The sequence below is a fragment of the Octopus sinensis genome, linkage group LG18, assembly GCF_006345805.1.
Source record: "Octopus sinensis linkage group LG18, ASM634580v1, whole genome shotgun sequence".
In the NCBI taxonomy this organism is placed as follows: Eukaryota; Metazoa; Mollusca; class Cephalopoda; order Octopoda; family Octopodidae; genus Octopus; species Octopus sinensis.
In genome coordinates this window covers 8,840,541-8,863,526 of record NC_043014.1, presented here as the reverse complement: position 1 = coordinate 8,863,526, position 22,986 = coordinate 8,840,541, and the positions used below count along the sequence as shown (strand labels likewise).

The window sequence follows — 22,986 nt, the reverse complement described above, 5'->3', positions numbered from 1 at the left end:
ACACATACATGTGTTTGTCCCCCTAGCATTGCTTGACAACCGATGCTGGTGTGTTTATGACCGATAGAATAAGTACTAGGCTTACAAAGAATAAGTCCTGGGATCGATTTGCTCGACTAAAGGCGGTGCTCCAGCATGGCCACAGTCAAATGATTGAAACAAGTAGAAAAGTAAAAGAGTAACTATTTCAGATAAATGCAGATAAAAAGCCATTGTTTTCACAGGTTTACGTAGAGAATATGAAACTAGATATCAAATACATTTTCACTTCACAATTATATTAATCACTAGCTTTGTCTTAAAAAACAATTAATTGCTCCAATTATCATTATTCTGTTCTGAATACAATTCATTTCTATACAAAATTGATTTATATAAATAATCAATTATCAAACCTTTTAAATTAAATATTTGCATAAAATATTGAAACAAGTAAATTTTTGTATTATGACGTTGCACTTTTGTTTCCCTCTTTTTGTTTAAACATTGTGCTGCATATTACAAAATATACATGCAGATGTGTGTGTGTGTGCAAGGACTCCACTATCTGACCTAGAAAGAAGGTCTTTTTTCCCATATAGTTGATGAAAAAGGGATGAAGGCCAGACCCATCAAGAGCAACGGCAAGTGGAGGGGCAATGGCCCAGTGGTTAGGGCATCGGACTCGCGGTCGGAAGATCGCGGTTTCGATTCCCAGACCAGGCGTTGTGTGTGTTTATTGAGCGAAAACACCTAAAGCACCATGAGGCTCTGGCAGGGGGTGGTGGCAACCCCTGTTGTACTCTTTCGCTCCAACTTTCTCCCACTCTTCCTTCCTGTTTCTTGTCCCCGTCTTCCTACGCAACTGCTGAGCCTGGATGCGCATTCATCCATCCGTCGATGCTCTCGGTGTCGGGAGTTGACCTGCTTTCTCTTCTGCGGGTCTTACGAATAGCAAAGGACCATGTTTCGGACTTCTCTCACTACAAATGGGACGAAGATAGCATCACTCAACAAACAAACAAACAAAACAGAGCAACAGCAATACGGAATATGCCTCCCCCAACGAATCTCAAATTGTTAGAAGCATTTTTAGGCTTGGTAAACTACTATCTAGTATATATCCTTAAACGTGAGTGTGACTTACACACGAGCATGACTTACACACAAGTGCAACTTACACATGAGTGTGACTTACACACGAGTGTGACTTACACATGAGTGCGACTTACACATGAGTAAATATGGTAAATACATTTATTAAATATACTGTTTTGGACACCTTGAGCAAAATGTGGAAAAATACTTTTATTTGTTTTCAAGTGCACTTTGATAACTGAGGAAAAACAAATGGTTAGAAACCACTGGAGCAGTTAATTTTAATTGACCCAGTACATAACTGGGATATAATTTATGAACCTTGGAAGAATAAAAGGCAAAACTGGACTGAGAGGAATTTGAACTCAGAATGTACAGGGGTGTAGCGGAAAGTCACAACATATTTTTCTGATGCTCTACCAATTCTCCTTTCTACCCAATTGCAATGCAAGTAATAAAAAATAATAACTATTTCTAACCTAGGCATGCTGCCATCAATATCAGTGGGTGAGGATACGGTCAATTACAGTGAACCTGAAAGGATGAAAGGCAAAGTTGACCTTGGCGGGATTTGAACTCTGAACGTAAGGATGGACGAAATGCCGCAAAGCATTTTGCCCAGTGTGCTAACGATTCAGCCAACTCACCACCTTGATGATGATGATGATAACAATAATAATAATAATAATAACAATAATAATAATAATCCTTTCAGCTAAAGGCATGAGGTCTGAAATTTGTGGGGGAGGGGGACAGTCGATTAGATTGATCCCAGTATGCAACCGGTATTTAATTTATCGAATCTGAAAGGATGAAAGGCAAAGTTGACCTTACTGTAGAGGATATACTTGGCTACTCCTGTGGGAAAAGGAAGGAGAAAGAGACAGAATTGGAGAGAGAGAGAGAGAGAGAGAGAGAGAGAGAGAGAGAGAGAGAGAGAGAGAGAGAGGAGAGGGGGGATGGTGGTGGAGATGAATGGGGTGTAGCTACAAGGTAGAGGGGAGGTGAAAGGGGTTGACCTTGGTAGAATTTGAACTCAGAATATAAAGACAGGCAAAATACCTATTTCTTTACTACCCACAAGGGGCTAAACACAGAGAGGACAAACGGATTAAGTCAATTATATCGACCCCAGTGCGTAACTGGTACTTAATTTATCGACCCCAAAAGGATGAAAGGCAAAGTCGACCTCGGCGGAATTTGAACTCAGAACGTAACGGCAGGCAAAATACTGCTAAGCATTTCACCTGGTGGGCTACCGATTCTGCCAGCTCACCTGTAATAATGATGATAATAATGATAATAATAATAATAATAATAATAATAATAATAATGGTTTCAAATTTTGTCACAAGGGCAGTGATTTTGGGGAAGGGGATGAGTTGATTACACTGACCCTAATGTTTAACTGGTACTTATTTTATTGTCCCTGAAAGAATGGAAAGCAAAGTTGACCTCGGTCGCTAAGCATTTCGTCCAGCGTGCTAATGATTCTGCCAGCTCACTGCCTATAATAATAATAATAATAATAAAAATCTTTTCTACTAAAGGCACAAGGCCTGAAATTGGGGGCAGGGGTGCTAGTCGATTCCATCGACCCCAGTGTGTAACTGGTTCTTATTTAATTGACCCTGAAAGGATGAAAGGCAAAGTGGACCTCGGCGGACTTGGAACTCTGCTAAGCATTTCATCCGGCATTGCTAACAATTCTGCCAGCACACTGCCTTAATAATAATAATAATAATAATAATAATAATAATAATAATAATAACAATAATAATAATAAGAAGAAAAAGAAGTATAATATATTTGTCATTTTGTGGCCAAAGTCAGAAATCACATCAATTTTTTTGTTATATACATAAAAATAGACTAAAATATATTTTGTTCTTCAGGAAAACTGACATGGTGGTAAGTTTTAGAGTTTATGTGTGGAATTGGCAATGGAAGTATGTTTTCAGCAAGGACACAAGAGGAGTTATGTTCTGTTTAGGAACCCTTCACTTTACGGATCATGTTCTCCATCATATCCCACTGTTCTGGAGTAATGTCGAGGAGGTTGTTGAACTCCCCAGCCATACTTGGATACTCACCGCCATCAAAACGGAAAACCTGAAGAAAGAGAGAGAGAGAGAGAAGTTAGAGAACAAATGAGAGAGAGAGAGAGAGAGAGAGAGAGAGAATATTAGAGATAGTAGGCGCAGGAGTGGCTGTGTGGTAAGTAGCTTGTTTACCAACCACCTGGTTCCGGGTTCAGTCCCACTGCATGGCACCTTGGGCAAGTGTCTTCTACTATAGCCTCGGGCCGACCAACGCCTTGTGAGTGGATTTGGTAGACGGAAACTGAAAGAAGCCTGTTGTATATATGTATGTATATATATATATGCGTGTGTGTGTTTGCGTATCTGTGGTTGTCCCCCTAGCATTGCTTGACAACCGATGCTGGTGTGTTTATGTCCCCGTTACTTAGCGGTTTGGCAAAAGAGACCGATAGAATAAGTACTGGGCTTACAAAAAGAATAAGTCCCAGGGTCGAGTTGCTCGATTAAAGGCGGTGCTCCAGCATGGCCGCAGTCAAATGACTGAAACAAGTAAAAGAGTAAAAAAGTAATATAATCCAGTGACACACAGACATCCCTTTTTATGGTGACCCCATTTGTCGTTCTGCCTTCTGGAAGACCTATGGCAATGGAAGAGTTGCGATGTGTGCAGACCCGAGCAGTTGGAAGAGCACCATAAGTTGCAAGTTTTGTCTGTCATTTATGGTCGAAACCATGCAGATCTGCAACAAGACCTAACAGTCATCTGATAGGTCGTGGACGGAAAGTCAGAAAAACTAATGACAATGGCGAAGCACCAAGAAACAGACAGCAACCATCAGTGAAGACGGAGCAATAGCCATATATGTGTATGTATGTGTGTGTGTGTGTATATATCTCCTTGTTTGTTTCTCTCCTTGTTTTTTTCTGTGTATCTTTCTGTCGAAGAGCATAGGCTCGAGACGTAAAAGACTTGTTCTATTTCTATTCAAACACCATACTAATACATTTGTTTGTTTGTACTCCACCTGCCTTCGTCTTTTGTTTATTTTCGTAAACCTTCCCATTATATATATATATATATATATATATATACATATAAATACACACACAATTGATTACGACTGTTTCTAACGACTCCTTTAATTAATAAGGACATTTCATCATTGTAAAAGAAAACATTTTCAGATGAATTCATGATCTTCAAATATAAAGGACATTTCAAACTTATTCAACATAGTTAAATAGGCATAGGAGTGGTGTGTGGGAAGTAGCTTGCTTACCAACTACATGGTTCTGGATTCAGTCCCACTTCATGGCACCATGGGAAGGGTCTTCTACTATAGACTCGGGCCGACCAAAGCCTTGTGAGTGGATTTGGTAGACAGAAACTGAAAGAAGCCCGTGTATATATGAGTGTGTATATTATATATACTATATATATATATAATATATATATATATTATACATATAAATACACACACAATTGATTACGACTGTTTCTAACGACTCCTTTAATTAATAAGGACATTTCATCATTGTAAAAGAAAACATTTTCAGATGAATTCATGATCTTCAAATATAAAGGACATTTCAAACTTATTCAACATAGTTAACATAGGCATAGGAGTGGCTGTGTGGGAAGTAGCTTGCTTACCAACTACATGGTTCTGGATTCAGTCCCACTTCATGGCACCATGGGAAGGGTCTTCTACTATAGACTCGGGCCGACCAAAGCCTTGTGAGTGGATTTGGTAGACAGAAACTGAAAGAAGCCCGTTGTATATATGAGTGTGTATATATATATATATATATATATATATATATATATATATATATATATATATGTGTGGTGTGTGTGTGTGTGTGTGGTGTGTGTGTGCGCGTGCATATGTTTGTGAGTCTGGCTTCCATGCCGGTGGCACGTAAAAAGCACCCATTACACTCAAGGAGTGGTTGGCATTAAGAAGGGCATCCAGCTGTAGGAACACTGCCAGATCAGACTGGAGCCTGGTGCAGCCTTCTGGCTTCCCAGACCCTGGTCGAATCGTCCAACCCATGCTAGCATGGAAACCGGACACTAAACGATGATGATGATCATGATATATACGTTTGGTCCTAGGAGAGGCCTCCAGCCATAGAAACTCTACCAAATCAGACTAGAGTCTGAGAAGAAAAAGAAAACAACACCAGTCTAGAATTCAGAAAGAAAGCAACATAAATTATGCAAAAATAGAAAAAATGAAGAATTTCAAAGAGAAACTTACAGCGCCAGTGACCCAGTTGGAATAATCACTGACCAGGTAAAGTGCCAAATTGGCTAATTCTTCTGGTTTACCCAAACGTCCGACAGGAATCCGTTTCTTGACAGCCTTTTTGAAAGAACCGGTAGGGTCAAGGCGGCTGAAGGCTCCCTGAATGAGAAACGCAAAAGATTATACATAGGTGTATACATGTCCCAATGTTCGAAATGCGGAGTAGATAAAACAAGGGACAACTGATGAAGGGATTGTTTTTTTTTATGTTGCCTGTCTCGTTTCTCTATTTGTTTCTTTCCTTGTTTGTAAAAAAGTTTGTTTTCCATGTTTTTGTTTTTTTTTATGTTCTCATTTTCCATTTTGTTCATGCGCCCCCACTCAAGAAAAGAAGTGCGCCCTTCTAAATAGTGTTATTACACCCTTTTCTCTTGGAATTGTATTTCCTTCTGACCTTGTGCCTTCCCTTTGAAAAATTCCTGGGACCGGCTCTGACACTTAGAACACTTTATATCAGTGGTTCCCAAACTTTTCAAGCTGCTGCCCCCTTGACACCCAGGCCACATCCCTAGAGCCCCCATCCCAACTAACCATCACAAACATAGACCTCTTTCTGAAGCAGATTCAAAGCAAATGTATTTCACAAAGAAAACTTAACCTAATGAAGCCATTATTTTGTTGTTTTTACATGAATCATTACCCCATTATGTTCTAGTGATTTCATAAGAATAATAATAATAATAATAATAATAATAATAATGAAATTATTGTATACAGTGCTCAGGTGCACCACAACTTGTCAGAAAGTGCATATAAAGTACATGCAGTAATGTACAAATGTCTTGGAAATGAACAGTGTATGAGTCAGATACATGCTTGTGTGTGTATGGAGGGGAGGAAATCAAGTGTAGTGTTGGCGAATCTCAGGAAGCATGGAAGTTTTGAAGGATGCAGTGCTCCAACAACTAACAACTGATGCCGGCAGTTTGTTCCATGCTTTCAGCACTCTCAGCGTGAAAAATGTTTCCTAAAGTTCTGGATGGAGCTGTGCTGTTTTTCTGACTTTGTAAATATGTCCCACGTGGTGTTAGACAGGTGGAGTTTGAAAAGGTGCTCAGAGTTATTGTTTGTATAGAGTGTAATAATTTTATGGGTGTCTACCAAGTCAGCTGCCAGATGTTCTCATTTTCCATTTTGTTCATGCGCCCCCACTCAAGAAAAGAAGAGCACCCTTCTAAATAATGTTATTACACCCTCCTTTTCTCTTGGAATTGTATTTCCTTCTGACCTTGTGCCTTCTCTTCGAAAAATTCCTGGGACCGGCTCTGACACTTAGAACACTTTATATCAGTGGTTCCCAAACTTTTCAGGCTGCTGCCCCCTTAACACCCAGGCCACATCCCTAGAGACCCCAAACCCAGCCCAAAAATCCATCACAAACATAGACCCCTTTCTGAAACAAATTCAGAGCAACTGTATTTCACAAATAAAACTTAACCTAACGAAGTCATTATTTTGTTGTTTTTACATGAATCACTACCCCATTATCGCCCCACTTTGGGAACCCCTGATTTATGTGAAAAACAGATGAACTGACAATTGAACCCACGACAGAAGGAGTCAGACTCATGACAAAGGAAGTCTAAAGAGACAAGAGAAAATTTTTCTCCTCTCCTCAATTTTATATACATATATATATATACATATATATATATATATACATATATTATATATACACATATATACATACATATATACATACATATATACATACATATATACATATATTATCATATATATATCACATACATTATATACACATACATACATATATATACATATATATATATACATATATATACAATATATATACACATACATATATATATACACATATAAACATATATTACATATATATACTACATATATATACAATATATTATACATATATATACATTATATATATATACATATATATACATTATATATATACAATATATACATATATATACATATATATACATATATATACATATATATACATATATATACATATATATATACATACATATATTACTATATATACATATATATACATATATATACATATTCTATACATATTATACACATATATATACATATATATATATATACATATATTACACATATTATACATATATACACATATATACATATATATATTATATACATATATATTACATATATATCACATATTATACTATATATACACATATATATACATATATTACAACATATATATCACTATATATATTATATAATACAATATATATATATATACATATATATACAATATATATACATATATATATATATAACTATATATATACATATATATATATATACATATCATCAATCATCATCATCATCATCATCATTTAGCGTCCGTTTTCCATGCTAGCATGGGTTGGACGGTTCAACTGGGGTCTGGGGAGCCCGAAGGCTGCACCAGGCCAGTCAGATCTGGCAGTGTTTCTACAGCTGGATGCCCTTCCTAACGCCAACCACTCCGAGAGTGTAGTGGGTGATTTTATGTGCCACCGACACAGGTGCCAGACGAGGCTGGCGAACGGCCACGCTCGGATGGTGTTTTTATGTGCCACCACCGACACAGGTGCCAGACGAGGCTGGCAGACGGCCACGCTCGGATGGTGTTTTTATGTGCCACCGACACAGGTGCCAGATGAGGCTGGCAGACGGCCACGCTCGGATGGTGTTTTTATGTGCCACCGACACAGGTGCCAGATGAGGCTGGCGGACGGCCACGATCGGATGGTGTTTGTTACGTCCCCAAAGCACGGAGGCCAGTCTATGCGGTACTGGCTACGGCCACGTTCGGATGATTTTCTTGTGTGCCACCGGCACTGGTACCACAAAGATACAAATTCCATTTATGCTCATCTATTTTGATTTGTTTTGATTTGATTTGATTTTCACTTGCCTCAACAGGTCTTCACAAGTGTCACTTGCCTCAACAGGTCTTCACAAGTGTCACAAGGAGGAAGGTATGCACAGGTGGACTGTCTACGTCGCCGGGTCTTCGGATGTCTTTATGTGCCACCGACACAGGTGCCAGATGTGGCTGGCGAACGGCCACGATCGGATGGTTTTCTTGTGTGCCACCGGTACTGGAACCACAAAGATACAAATTCCATTGATGTTCATCTATTTTGATTTGGTTTGATTTTCACTTGCCTCAACAGGTCTTCACAAGTGTCACGCGTGTCACACACTTGCCTCAACAGTCGTCTCCACAAGTGTCACACACTTGCCTCTGCCTCAACAGGTCTTCACAAAGTGTCACACACTTGCCTCTGCCTCAACAGGTCTTCACAAGTGTCATAAGAGGGAAGGTATGCACAGGTGGACTGACTACGTCGCCGGGTCTTTGGATGGTGTTTTTATGTGCCACCGACACAGGTGCCAGGTGAGGCTGGCGAACGGCCACGATCAGATGGTGTTTGTTGTGCCCACAGCACGGAGGCCAGTCGATGCGGTACCAGCTACGGCCACTTCGGATGGTTTTCTTGTGTGCCACCGGTACTGGAACCACAAAGATACAAATTCCATTGATATTCATCTATTTTGATTTGGTTTGATTTTCACTTGCCTCAACAGGTCTTCACAAGTGTCACACACTTGCCTCAACAGGTCTTCACAAGTGTCATAAGAGGGAAGGTATGCACAGGTGGACTGACTACGTCGCCGGGTCTTCGGATGGTGTCTTTATGTGCCACCGGCACAGGTGCCAATGAGGCTGGCGAACGGCCACGATCGGATGGTGTTTGTTGTGCCCACAGCACGGAGGCGAGGCCAGTCGATGCGGTACTGGTTACGGCCACGTTTGGGTGGTTTTCTTGTGTGCCACCGGCACTGGTACCACAAAGAATACAATTCCACTGATGTTCATCTATTTTGATTTGTTTTGATTTGATTTGATTTTCACTTGCCTCAACAGGTCTTCATAAGTGTCACAAGAAGGAAGGTATGCACAGGACTGACTACGTCCCAGGTCGGGGCCACGGGTTATGGCCTGACTAGTCTTGCCGGGTCTTCTCATGCACAGCATACTTCCATAGGTCTCGGTCTCTAGACATTTCCTTAGTGAGACCTAAAGTTCGAAGGTCGTGCTTCACCACCTCGTCCCAGGTTTTCCTGGGTCTACCTCTTCCACAGGTTCCCTCCACTGCTAGGGTGTAGCACTTTTGCACACAACTATCTTCAGCCTTTCTTGTCACATGACCATACCAGCGCAGCCGTCTCTCTTGCACGCCACAACTGACGCTTCTTAGGTTCAGCTTTTCTCTCAGGAACTTACACTCTGACGATTATGAACACTGACATTACACATCCATCGGAGCATACTGGCTTCATTTCTTGCGAGCTTACGCATATCCTCAGCAGTCACGGCCCATGTTTCACTACCATGTAGCATGGCTGTACGTACACATGCATCATACAGTCTGCCTTTTACTCTGAGCGAGAGGCCTTTTGTCACCAGCAGGGGTAAGAGCTCTCTAAACTTTGCCCAGGCTATTCTTACTCTAGCAGTTACACTTTCAGCACACCCACCCCCGCTACTGACTTGGTCTCCTAGGTAGCGGAAGCTATCAACTACTTCTAGTTTGTCTCCCTGGAACGTGGCAGAAGTTGGTCTCTGCATATTCCAGTGTTTATTGCTCCTGAGCATTTGCCACAGACAAAAACTATTTTCCTAGTTAGCCTTCCTTTGACATTGCTGCACCTCTTATGTGTCCATAGCTTACACTTGGTGCATCTTATAGAGTTTCTACCTACACCTTTTTTACAGATCGAGCAGGGCCATCTACCTGAAGGCGTTTGTGATTGATCTACCTTCCTACTTATTAGAACTTTGGTTTTGGCTAGGTTGATTCTAAGGCCCTTCGATTCTAATCCTTGTTTCCACACCTGGAACTTCTCCTCCAGTTCTGATAGTGACTCAGCAATTAGAGCAAGGTCATCAGCATAGAGGAGCTCCCAGGGGCAACCTGTCTTGAATTCCTCCGTTATTGCCTGGAGGACTATGATAAATAGGAGGGGACTGAGGACTGAACCTTGGTGGACCCCAACCTCTACCCGGAATTCTTCACTGTACTCGTTGCCCACCCTCACCTTACTAGCAGCGTCTCTGTACATGGCTTGCACAGCTCTCACCAACCATTCTTCTATCCCTAGTTTCCTCATTGACCACCAGATAAGGGACCGGGGGACCCTGTCAAAGGCTTTCTCCAAGTCAACAAAAGCCAGGTACAAGGGCTTATCTTTGGCTAGGTATTTCTCCTGCAGCTGTCTTACCAGGAATATAGCATCAGTAGTACTTTTCCCTGGCACGAACCCAAACTGCATATCATCTAAGGTAACTCTCTCTCTAATTAGTTCGGCTACAACCCTCTCCGTAACCTTCATTACCTGATCCAGCAGCTTGATGCCCCTGTAGTTATTTGTCTCTAGGGCGTCGCCTTTACCTTTGTAGCAGTTGACTATTATGCTGCTACACCAGTCATTGGGTATGACCCCCTCGTGTATCACCTGGTTAACTATACGGGTGACTAAGCTATAGCCGACACCACCAGATATTTTGAGCATCTCTGCAGTAATTCCTGATGGGCCTGGGGCTTTCCCTGTTTTCATGCTTCTAATTGCCACTCTACTAAGGAACTGTTACTCGGATTGCTGGTCCCTCTGTTGGGTCGACATTCGGCAGACTCTCTTTATCCCATTCATTTTCTTCATTCAGCAACCTATCATAGTGGCGTCTCCAAGTCTCTCTCTTTGCACCCTCATTAAGTGCAAGTGAACCGTCCTCCTTGCGAACACATTTCTCTCCTACCACGTCACGATTCTCTCTCACACACTGTCTTGCAACACGAAATACCTCAAGTCTTTCATCCTCACGACGCAGGACATTGGCAAATTTTTCCTTCTCTGCTTCCCCTCTGGCTAGATAGACCTGTCTCCTGGCTTCCCTTCTGGCAGACTGATACACTTCCCTGCTACCACCGTTCTTCCAGGCCTTCCAAGCCTGTTTCTTTTGTCTAATAGCCCTGTCAACAATATTGTTCCACCACCACGTTATTTTGGGTCTTAAGGGGACTTTGCACCAGCCACAGATCTGGTCAGCGGCTTTCAGCAGGTTGTCCCTCAGAAGCGTCCAGTTGTCTTCTACCCCATGCGTAGCTATACTCCCTTCCATTTCGTCTAAAGCTTCAAATAACATATCTCTAAATCTCTGTCCATTCGCAGGGTCTTTAAGCTTCCAGACCCTTCTTCTCCATGTTGGTCGTCTTCTAGTCGCCCTCTTAGTCCTGATCCTAAAGTCACTAACTACCAGTCTATGTTGTGGGGTGCATTCTTCACTTGGGAAGGTTTTGGCATTTATAAGCAGCCATCTTTCCCTTTTTCTGGCAAGGATGTAGTCGATTTGGCTAGTATGCCGGCCCGATCGGTAGGTGACCAGGTGGCTTGTCGGTTTCCTGAAGTTAGTGTTGCAAATCATAAGACTATTCGCATCGCAGAACTCCAGCAGCCTGGTTCCCTCCTCGTTGCGGGAACCATAACCGTAGCCTCCATGCACGCCATGGAAGCCCCCAGCACGTCGTCCAACATGCCCATTGAAGTCACCAGCCACAAAGAGAAGGTCCCTGTCGTTCGTCAATGATGTGGTCTGCAGTAGGGTGTCATAGAAACAGTCTTTCTGTCCATCAGGTAGCCCTGGCTGAGGGGCATAGGCCGATATAATAGTTGCTAAACTATGGTGGAGCACTAATCTAATCTTAATTATTCTGTCACTTACTCTGACTACCTCGATTACCTTATCTACCCATTTTTCGGCGATAAGCATGCCCACACCCCCGACTCCGTCAGTATTCCCAGCCCAGAAAATCTTGTACCTCTGTCCTTTGCCTGTGAGGAACCTAGCAGAACCTCCTCTCCACCTCACTTCTTGAATGCAGCATATATCAACCCCTCCGTTCAAGCAATTCAACTATCTCGCCAGATCTGCCTTTCAGTGTGCCGACGTTGAGGGTGCCAACCCTGAGGCTGTGGGTGGGGGTGGAAGTGGTATTGGTCCTAATAGCGTCATGTACCTGAAAAGAAAACTCGCGTTTGGCAGTATTCATAGACAAACAATGGAACTTAAGTTCAAACCTCGTATACAACACTAAACATATCTTGCACTGAACACTTTTATGGAAGGAGGTGGGGGTGGCGTAAGACTTTGAGTGTATAAGGGAGACAAGGATGAGAAAAATTTAGGACTTCCTGTACCGGTGGTGGGGGTGGGAGGGCGGGTGCACCGCGAAAACCGGGCTAGTAGCTATAAATAAATACCTAAATTTTGCCTAACCTATGGGAGAAGCGTGGACGATAAGGAGCTATAAATTATAAATACATTTATTCTATATCTACGAGGCGTGAGACTGATCGATAAAATAAAATAAAATTAGGGGCAAGCTTTAAGATTAAATATATATTTAACACAAGACATGAGACAACGATATATAATTAAGATGAACTATAGAATTAGAATTATATGTACATAAAAAAGACACAAGGCGTGAGGCTAAATTTCACAAGTCATAACAATAATACTAATAGAGATAAAACAGGGCTAACTAAAAGATCAGATCAGTTGCAGATAGTTAAGTAGGTACACGGGTTGAAATTAAATATAGATTGCTTAGCTTGGATTCATATTTCGTATTTCGTATTTTCGTAGGGAGTCGGATACCAGTCTGAATTCAAGTGAGGCCGTTGAAATCAGTCGCTGGTTTATATGCATATAGGGTGGCAGAGAAGGGGGGGGGGGCGAATGGCGATCGAAAGAGATATAAGACAATTGAAGAGGAACGGGGGGGGTCGTGGCCCACCAAGAATCGGCCGGCAGCCATTTCTTCCTTCCTTGGGAGAGAAATAGTTATTAGTAGCTATAAATAAATACCTAAATTTTGCCTACCTATGGGAGAAGCGTGGACGATAAGGAGCTATAAATTATAAATACATTTATTCTATATCTACGAGGCGTGAGACTGATCGATAAAATAAAATAAAATAAAATTAGGGGCAAGCTTTAAGATTAAATATATATTTAACACAAGACATGAGACAACGATATATAATTAAGATGAACTATAGAATTAGAATTATATGTACATATAAAAAGACACAAGGCGTGAGGCTAAATTTCACAAGTCATAACAATAATACTAATAGAGATAAAACAGGGCTAACTAAAAGATCAGATCAGTTGCAGATAGTTAAGTAGGTACACGGGTTGAAATTAAATAGATTGCTTAGCTTGGATTCATATTTCGTATTTTCGTAGGGAGTCGGATACCAGTCTGAATTCAAGTGAGGCCGTTGAAATCAGTCGCTGGTTTATATGCATATAGGGTGGCGGAGAAAGGGGGGGGCGAATGGCGATCGAAAGAGATAAGACAATTGAAGAGGAACGGGGGGGGTCGTGGCCCACCAAGAATCGGCCGGCAGCCATTTCTTCCTTCCTTGGGAGAGAAATAGTTATTAGTAGCTATAAATAAATACCTAAATTTTGCCTAACCTATGGGAGAAGCGTGGACGATAAGGAGCTATAAATTATAAATACATTTATTCTATATCTACGAGGCGTGAGACTGATCGATAAAATAAAATAAAATAAAATTAGGGGCAAGCTTTAAGATTAAATATATATTTAACACAAGACATGAGACAACGATATATAATTAAGATGAACTATAGAATTAGAATTATATGTACATATAAAAAGACACAAGGCGTGAGGCTAAATTTCACAAGTCATAACAATAATACTAATAGAGATAAAACAGGGCTAACTAAAAGATCAGATCAGTTGCAGATAGTTAAGTAGGTACACGGGTTGAAATTAAATATAGATTGCTTAGCTTGGATTCATATTTCGTATTTCGTATTTTCGTAGGGAGTCGGATACCAGTCTGAATTCAAGTGAGGCCGTTGAAATCAGTCGCTGGTTTATATGCATATAGGGTGGCGGAGAAAGGGGGGGCGAATGGCGATCGAAAGAGATATAAGACAATTGAAGAGGAACGGGGGGGGGTCGTGGCCCACCAAGAATCGGCCGGCAGCCATTTCTTCCTTCCTTGGGAGAGAAATAGTTATTAGTAGCTATAATAAATACCTAAATTTTGCCTAACCTATGGGAGAAGCGTGGACGATAAGGAGCTATAAATTATAAATACATTTATTCTATATCTACGAGGCGTGAGACTGATCGATAAAATAAAATAAAATTAGGGGCAAGCTTTAAGATTAAATATATATTTAACACAAGACATGAGACAACGATATATAATTAAGATGAACTATAGAATTAGAATTATATGTACATATAAAAAGACACAAGGCGTGAGGCTAAATTTCACAAGTCATAACAATAATACTAATAGAGATAAAACAGGGCTAACTAAAAGATCAGATCAGTTGCAGATAGTTAAGTAGGTACACGGGTTGAAATTAAATATAGATTGCTTAGCTTGGATTCATATTTCGTATTTCGTATTTTCGTAGGGAGTCGGATACCAGTCTGAATTCAAGTGAGGCCGTTGAAATCAGTCGCTGGTTTATATGCATATAGGGTGGCGGAGAAAGGGGGGGGGCGAATGGCGATCGAAAGAGATATAAGACAATTGAAGAGGGGGGGGGGGGTCGTGGCCCACCAAGAATCGGCCGGCAGCCATTTCTTCTTCCTTGGGAGAGAAATAGTTATTAGTAGCTATAAATAAATACCTAAATTTTGCCTAACCTATGGGAGAAGCGTGGACGATAAGGAGCTATAAAATAAATACATTTATTCTATATCTACGAGGCGTGAGACTGATCGATAAAATAAAATAAAATTAGGGGCAAGCTTTAAGATTAAATATATATTTAACACAAGACATGAGACAACGATATAATTAAGATGAACTATAGAATTAGAATTATATGTACATATAAAAAGACACAAGGCGTGAGGCTAAATTTCACAAGTCATAACAATAATACTAATAGAGATAAAACAGGGCTAACTAAAAGATCAGATCAGTTGCAGATAGTTAAGTAGGTACACGGGTTGAAATTAAATATAGATTGCTTAGCTTGGATTCATATTTCGTATTTCGTATTTTCGTAGGGAGTCGGATACCAGTCTGAATTCAAGTGAGGCCGTTGAAATCAGTCGCTGGTTTATATGCATATAGGGTGGCGAGAAAGGGGGGGGGCGAATGGCGATCGAAAGAGATATAAGACAATTGAAGAGGAACGGGGGGGGGTCGTGGCCCACCAAGAATCGGCCGGCAGCCATTTCTTCCTTCCTTGGGAGAGAAATAGTTATTAGTAGCTATAAAAATACCTAAATTTTGCCTAACCTATGGGAGAAGCGTGGACGATAAGGAGCTATAAATTATAAATACATTTATTCTATATCTACGAGGCGTGAGACTGATCGATAAAATAAAATAAAATTAGGGGCAAGCTTTAAGATTAAATATATATTTAACACAAGACATGAGACAACGATATATAATTAAGATGAACTATAGAATTAGAATTATATGTACATATAAAAAGACACAAGGCGTGAGGCTAAATTTCACAAGTCATAACAATAATACTAATAGAGATAAAACAGGGCTAACTAAAAGATCAGATCAGTTGCAGATAGTTAAGTAGGTACACGGGTTGAAATTAAATATAGATTGCTTAGCTTGGATTCATATTTCGTATTTCGTATTTTCGTAGGGAGTACACCAGTCTGAATTCAAGTGAGGCCGTTGAAATCAGTCGCTGGTTTATATGCATATAGGGTGGCGGAGAAAGGGGGGGGCGAATGGCGATCGAAAGAGATATAAGACAATTGAAGAGGAACGGGGGGGGGGGGGGTCGTGCGCCCACCAAATCGGCCGGCAGCCATTCTTCCTTCCTTGGGAGAGAAATAGTTATTAGTAGCTATAAATAAATACCTAAATTTTGCCTAACCTATGGGAGAAGCGTGGACGATAAGGAGCTATAAATTATAAATACATTTATTCTATATCTACGAGGCGTGAGACTGATCGATAAAATAAAATAAAATAAAATTAGGGGCAAGCTTTAAGATTAAATATATATTTAACACAAGACATGAGACAACGATATATAATTAAGATGAACTATAGAATTAGAATTATATGTACATATAAAAAGACACAGGCGTGAGGCTAAATTTCACAAGTCATAACAATAATACTAATAGAGATAAAACAGGGCTAACTAAAAGATCAGATCAGTTGCAGATAGTTAAGTAGGTACACGGGTTGAAATTAAATATAGATTGCTTAGCTTGGATTCATATTTCGTATTTCGTATTTTCGTAGGGAGTCGGATACCAGTCTGAATTCAAGTGAGGCCGTTGAAATCAGTCGCTGGTTTATATGCATATAGGGTGGCGGAGAAAGGGGGGGGCGAATGGCGATCGAAAGAGATATAAGACAATTGAAGAGGAACGGGGGGGGTCGTGGCCCACCAAGAATCGGCCGGCAGCCATTTCTTCCTTCCTTGGGAGAGAAATAGTTATTAGTAGCTAAATAAATACCTAAATTTTGCCTAACCTATGGGAGAAGCGTGGACGATAAGGAGCTATAAATTATAAATACATTTATTCTATATCTACGAGGCGTGAGACTGATCGATAAAATAAAATAAATATTAGGGGCAAGCTTTAAGATTAAATATATATTTAACACAAGACATGAGACAACGATATATAATTAAGATGAACTATAGAATTAGAATTATATGTACATATAAAAAGACACAAGGCGTGAGGCTAAATTTCACAAGTCATAACAATAATACTAATAGAGATAAAACAGGGCTAACTAAAAGATCAGATCAGTTGCAGATAGTTAAGTAGGTACACGGGTTGAAATTAAATATAGATTGCTTAGCTTGGATTCATATTTCGTATTTCGTATTTTCGTAGGGAGTCGGATACCAGTCTGAATTCAAGTGAGGCCGTTGAAATCAGTCGCTGGTTTATATGCATATAGGGTGGCGGAGAAAGGGGGGGGCGAATGGCGATCGAAAGAGATAGACAATTGAAGAGGAACGGGGGGGGTCGTGGCCCACCAAGAATCGGCCGGCAGCCATTTCTTCCTTCCTTGGGAGAGAAATAGTTATTAGTAGCTATAAATAAATACCTAAATTTTGCCTAACCTATGGGAGAAGCGTGGACGATAAGGAGCTATAAATTATAAATACATTTATTCTATATCTACGAGGCGTGAGACTGATCGATAAAATAAAATAAAATAAAATTAGGGGCAAGCTTTAAGATTAAATATATATTTAACACAAGACATGAGACAACGATATAAATTAAGATGAACTATAGAATTAGAATTATGTACATATAAAAAGACACAAGGCGTGAGGCTAAATTTCACAAGTCATAACAATAATACTAATAGAGATAAAACAGGGCTAACTAAAAGATCAGATCAGTTGCAGATAGTTAAGTAGGTACACGGGTTGAAATTAAATATAGATTGCTTAGCTTGGATTCATATTTCGTATTTCGTATTTTCGTAGGGAGTCGGATACCAGTCTGAATTCAAGTGAGGCCGTTGAAATCAGTCGCTGGTTTATATGCATATAGGGTGGCGGAGAAAGGGGGGGGCGAATGGCGATCGAAAGAGATATAAGACAATTGAAGAGGAACGGGGGGGGGGGGGGTCGTGGCCCACCAAGAATCGGCCGGCAGCCATTTCTTCCTTCCTTGGGAGAGAAATAGTTATTAGTAGCTATAAATAAATACCTAAATTTTGCCTAACCTATGGGAGAAGCGTGGACGATAAGGAGCTATAAATTATAAATACATTTATTCTATATCTACGAGGCGTGAGACTGATCGATAAATAATAAATAAAATTAGGGGCAAGCTTTAAGATTAATATATATTTAACACAAGACATGAGACAACGATATATAATTAAGATGAACTATAGAATTAGAATTATATGTACATATAAAAAGACACAAGGCGTGAGGCTAAATTTCACAAGTCATAACAATAATACTAATAGAGATAAAACAGGGCTAACTAAAAGATCAGATCAGTTGCAGATAGTTAAGTAGGTACACGGGTTGAAATTAAATATAGATTGCTTAGCTTGGATTCATATTTCGTATTTCGTATTTTCGTAGGGAGTCGGATACCAGTCTGAATTCAAGTGAGGCCGTTGAAATCAGTCGCTGGTTTATATGCATATAGGGTGGCGGAGAAAGGGGGGGGCGAATGGCGATCGAAAGAGATATAAGACAATTGAAGAGGAACGGGGGGGGGGTCGTGGCCCACCAAGAATCGGCCGGCAGCCATTTCTTCCTTCCTTGGGAGAGAAATAGTTATTAGTAGCTATAAATAAATACCTAAATTTTGCCTAACCTATGGGAGAAGCGTGGACGATAAGGAGCTATAAATTATAAATACATTTATTCTATATCTACGAGGCGTGAGACTGATCGATAAAATAAAATAAAATAAAATTAGGGGCAAGCTTTAAGATTAAATATATATTTAACACAAGACATGAGACAACGATATATAATTAAGATGAACTATAGAATTAGAATTATATGTACATATAAAAACACAAGGCGTGAGGCTAAATTTCACAAGTCATAACAATAATACTAATAGAGATAAAACAGGGCTAACTAAAAGATCAGATCAGTTGCAGATAGTTAAGTAGGTACACGGGTTGAAATTAAATATAGATTGCTTAGCTTGGATTCATATTTCGTATTTCGTATTTTCGTAGGGAGTCGGATACCAGTCTGAATTCAAGTGAGGCCGTTGAAATCAGTCGCTGGTTTATATGCATATAGGGTGGCGGAGAAAGGGGGGGGGCGAATGGCGATCGAAAGAGATATAAGACAATTGAAGAGGAACGGGGGGGGGTCGTGGCCCACCAAGAATCGGCCGGCAGCCATTTCTTCCTTCCTTGGGAGAGAAATAGTTATTAGTAGCTATAAATAAATACCTAAATTTTGCCTAACCTATGGGAGAAGCGTGGACGATAAGGAGCTATAAATTATAAATACATTTATTCTATATCTACGAGGCGTGAGACTGATCGATAAAATAAAATAAAATTAGGGGCAAGCTTTAAGATTAAATATATATTTAACACAAGACATGAGACAACGATATATAATTAAGATGAACTATAGAATTAGAATTATATGTACATATAAAAAGACACAAGGCGTGAGGCTAAATTTCACAAGTCATAACAATAATACTAATAGAGATAAAACAGGGCTAACTAAAAGATCAGATCAGTTGCAGATAGTTAAGTAGGTACACGGGTTGAAATTAAATATAGATTGCTTAGCTTGGATTCATATTTCGTATTTCGTATTTTCGTAGGGAGTCGGATACCAGTCTGAATTCAAGTGAGGCCGTTGAAATCAGTCGCTGGTTTATATGCATATAGGGTGGCGGAGAAAGGGGGGGGGCGAATGGCGATCGAAAGAGATATAAGACAATTGAAGAGGAACGGGGGGGGGTCGTGGCCCACCAAGAATCGGCGGCAGCCATTTCTTCCTTCCTTGGGAGAGAAATAGTTATTAGTAGCTATAAATAAATACCTAAATTTTGCCTAACCTATGGGAGAAGCGTGGACGATAAGGAGCTATAAATTATAAATACATTTATTCTATATCTACGAGGCGTGAGACTGATCGATAAAATAAAATAAAATAAAATTAGGGGCAAGCTTTAAGATTAAATATATATTTAAACACAGACATGAGACAACGATATATAATTAAGATGAACTATAGAATTAGAATTATATGTACATATAAAAAGACACAAGGCGTGAGGCTAAATTTCACAAGTCATAACAATAATACTAATAGAGATAAAACAGGGCTAACTAAAAGATCAGATCAGTTGCAGATAGTTAAGTAGGTACACGGGTTGAAATTAAATATAGATTGCTTAGCTTGGATTCATATTTCGTATTTCGTATTTTCGTAGGGAGTCGGATACCATATACATATAATTAATAAGGGTGAGAGAATTAGATACTAATTTAATAGTATATCTATTCAACACCAAGTGGCCTAGTGCTCCGAGAAACCTGGATTATTATAATATTTTATAATATATTATAATATTTTTACAATTATTATAATATTTGTTAGTTGGGGCATTTGAACTATAACGTCGGATGTAATCAATTGAACCACACGCGTATTTATCGTTATGGTAAAATCTGGCGTGTGATTGAGTGGATTTCATCCAGATAGTTTTGGCTGACGAGCTACAATGGATTTTTTTGTAAGTAAAATTACATTTAATTCATTAATAGCGAAACAATTGTCCCAAAATAATCTGTATTTTTGTTATTTTTATATTTGCCCTGTCCGTGTGAGCTAGCAATCGTACTGACTTTCATGGGAAACATGTATTTTTGTGTCGAAACCTTTTGGATTAACTGGTGCTAGAGTGAGCCATATAGTGACCGCTCTCTTATATTTATTTTGTAAAAAATTATAATATATTATAAAATATTATAATAATCCAGGTTTCTCGGAGCACTAGGCCACTTGGTGTTGAATAGATATACTATTAATTAGTATCTAATTCTCTCACCCTTATTAATTAATTATAATTATGCTGCATTTATTTCTAAATGCTGTATTTGTTTTCCGTGAAAGTTTGGCGCGCTGTTAGTTGGGGCATTTGAACTATAACGTCGGATGTAATCAATTGAACCACACGCGTATTTATCGTTATGGTAAAATCTGGCGTGTGATTGAGTGGATTTCATCCAGATAGTTTTGGCTGACGAGCTACAAGTGGATTTTTTTGTAAGTAAAATTACATTTAATTCATTAATAGCGAAACAATTGTCCCAAAATAATCTGTATTTTTGTTATTTTTTATTTGCCCTGTCCGTGTGAGCTAGCAATCGTACTGACTTTCATGGGAAACATGTATTTTTGTGGTCGAAACCTTTTGGATTAACTGGTGCTAGAGTGAGCCATATAGTGACCGCTCTCTTATATTTATTTTGTAAAAATATTATAATATATTATAAAATATTATAATAATCCAGGTTTCTCGGAGCACTAGGCCACTTGGTGTTGAATAGATATACTATTAAATTAGTATCTAATTCTCTCACCCTTATTAATTAATTATAATTATGCTGCATTTATTTCTAAATGCTGTATTTGTTTTCCGTGAAAGTTTGGCGCGCTGTTAGTTGGGGCATTTGAACTATAACGTCGGATGTAATCAATTGAACCACACGCGTATTTATTGTTATGGTAAAATCTGGCGTGTGATTGAGTGGATTTCATCCAGATAGTTTTGGCTGACGAGCTACAAGTGGATTTTTTTGTAAGTAAAATTACATTTAATTCATTAATAGCGAAACAATTGTCCCAAAATAATCTGTATTTTTGTTATTTTTTATTTGCCCTGTCCGTGTGAGCTAGCAATCGTACTGACTTTCATGGGAAACATGTATTTTTGTGGTCGAAAACTTTTGGATTAACTGGTGCTAGAGTGAGCCATATAGTGACCGCTCTCTTATATTTATTTTGTAAAAATATTATAATATATTATAAAATATTATAATAATCCAGGTTTCTCGGAGCACTAGGCCACTTGGTGTTGAATAGATATACTATTTTAAATTAGTATCTAATTCTCTCACCCTTATTAATTAATTATAATTATGCTGCATTTATTTCTAAATGCTGTATTTGTTTTCCGTGAAAGTTTGGCGCGCTGTTAGTTGGGGCATTTGAACTATAACGTCGGATGTAATCAATTGAACCACCGCGTATTTATCGTTATGGTAAAATCTGGCATGTGATTGAGTGGATTTCATCCAGATAGTTTTGGCTGACGAGCTACAAGTGGATTTTTTTGTAAGTAAAATTACATTTAATTCATTAATAGCGAAACAATTGTCCCAAAATAATCTGTATTTTTGTTTTTTTTATTTGCCCTGTCCGTGTGAGCTAGCAATCGTACTGACTTTCATGGGAAACATGTATTTTTGTGGTCGAAACCTTTTGGATTAACTGGTGCTAGAGTGAGCCATATAGTGACCGCTCTCTTATATTTATTTTGTAAAAATATTATAATATATTATAAAATATTATAATAATCCAGGTTTCTCGGAGCACTAGGCCACTTGGTGTTGAATAGATATACTATTAAATTAGTATCTAATTCTCTCACCCTTATTAATTATTATAATTATGCTGCATTTATTTCTAAATGCTGTATTTGTTTTCCGTGAAAGTTGGCGCGCTGTTAGTTGGGGCATTTGAACTATAACGTCGGATGTAATCATTGAACCACACGCGTATTTATCGTTATGGTAAAATCTGGCGTGTGATTGAGTGATTTCATCCAGATAGTTTTGGCTGACGAGCTACAAGTGGATTTTTTTGTAAGTAAAATTACATTTAATTCATTAATAGCGAAACAATTGTCCCAAAATAATCTGTATTTTTGTTATTTTTTA

At 39.1% G+C, this 22,986-nt stretch overlaps 1 protein-coding gene across 1 annotated transcript in view; it reads right to left on the bottom strand.

The window, feature by feature from the left end:
• Nucleotides 1-2,913: 2,913 nt before the first annotated feature.
• LOC115221495 (2,4-dienoyl-CoA reductase, mitochondrial) overlaps nucleotides 2,914-22,986 on the bottom strand; it is a 46,392-nt gene continuing 26,319 nt past the window's right edge. Inside the window, exons 8-9 of the mRNA XM_029791691.2 lie at nucleotides 5,384-5,530; nucleotides 2,914-3,189 (exon numbers count right to left, since the gene is read on the bottom strand). Coding sequence (XP_029647551.1) covers nucleotides 3,067-3,189; nucleotides 5,384-5,530 — 270 coding nt within the window. The 3' untranslated portion in view covers nucleotides 2,914-3,066. The remainder of the gene's footprint in view (nucleotides 3,190-5,383; nucleotides 5,531-22,986) is intronic.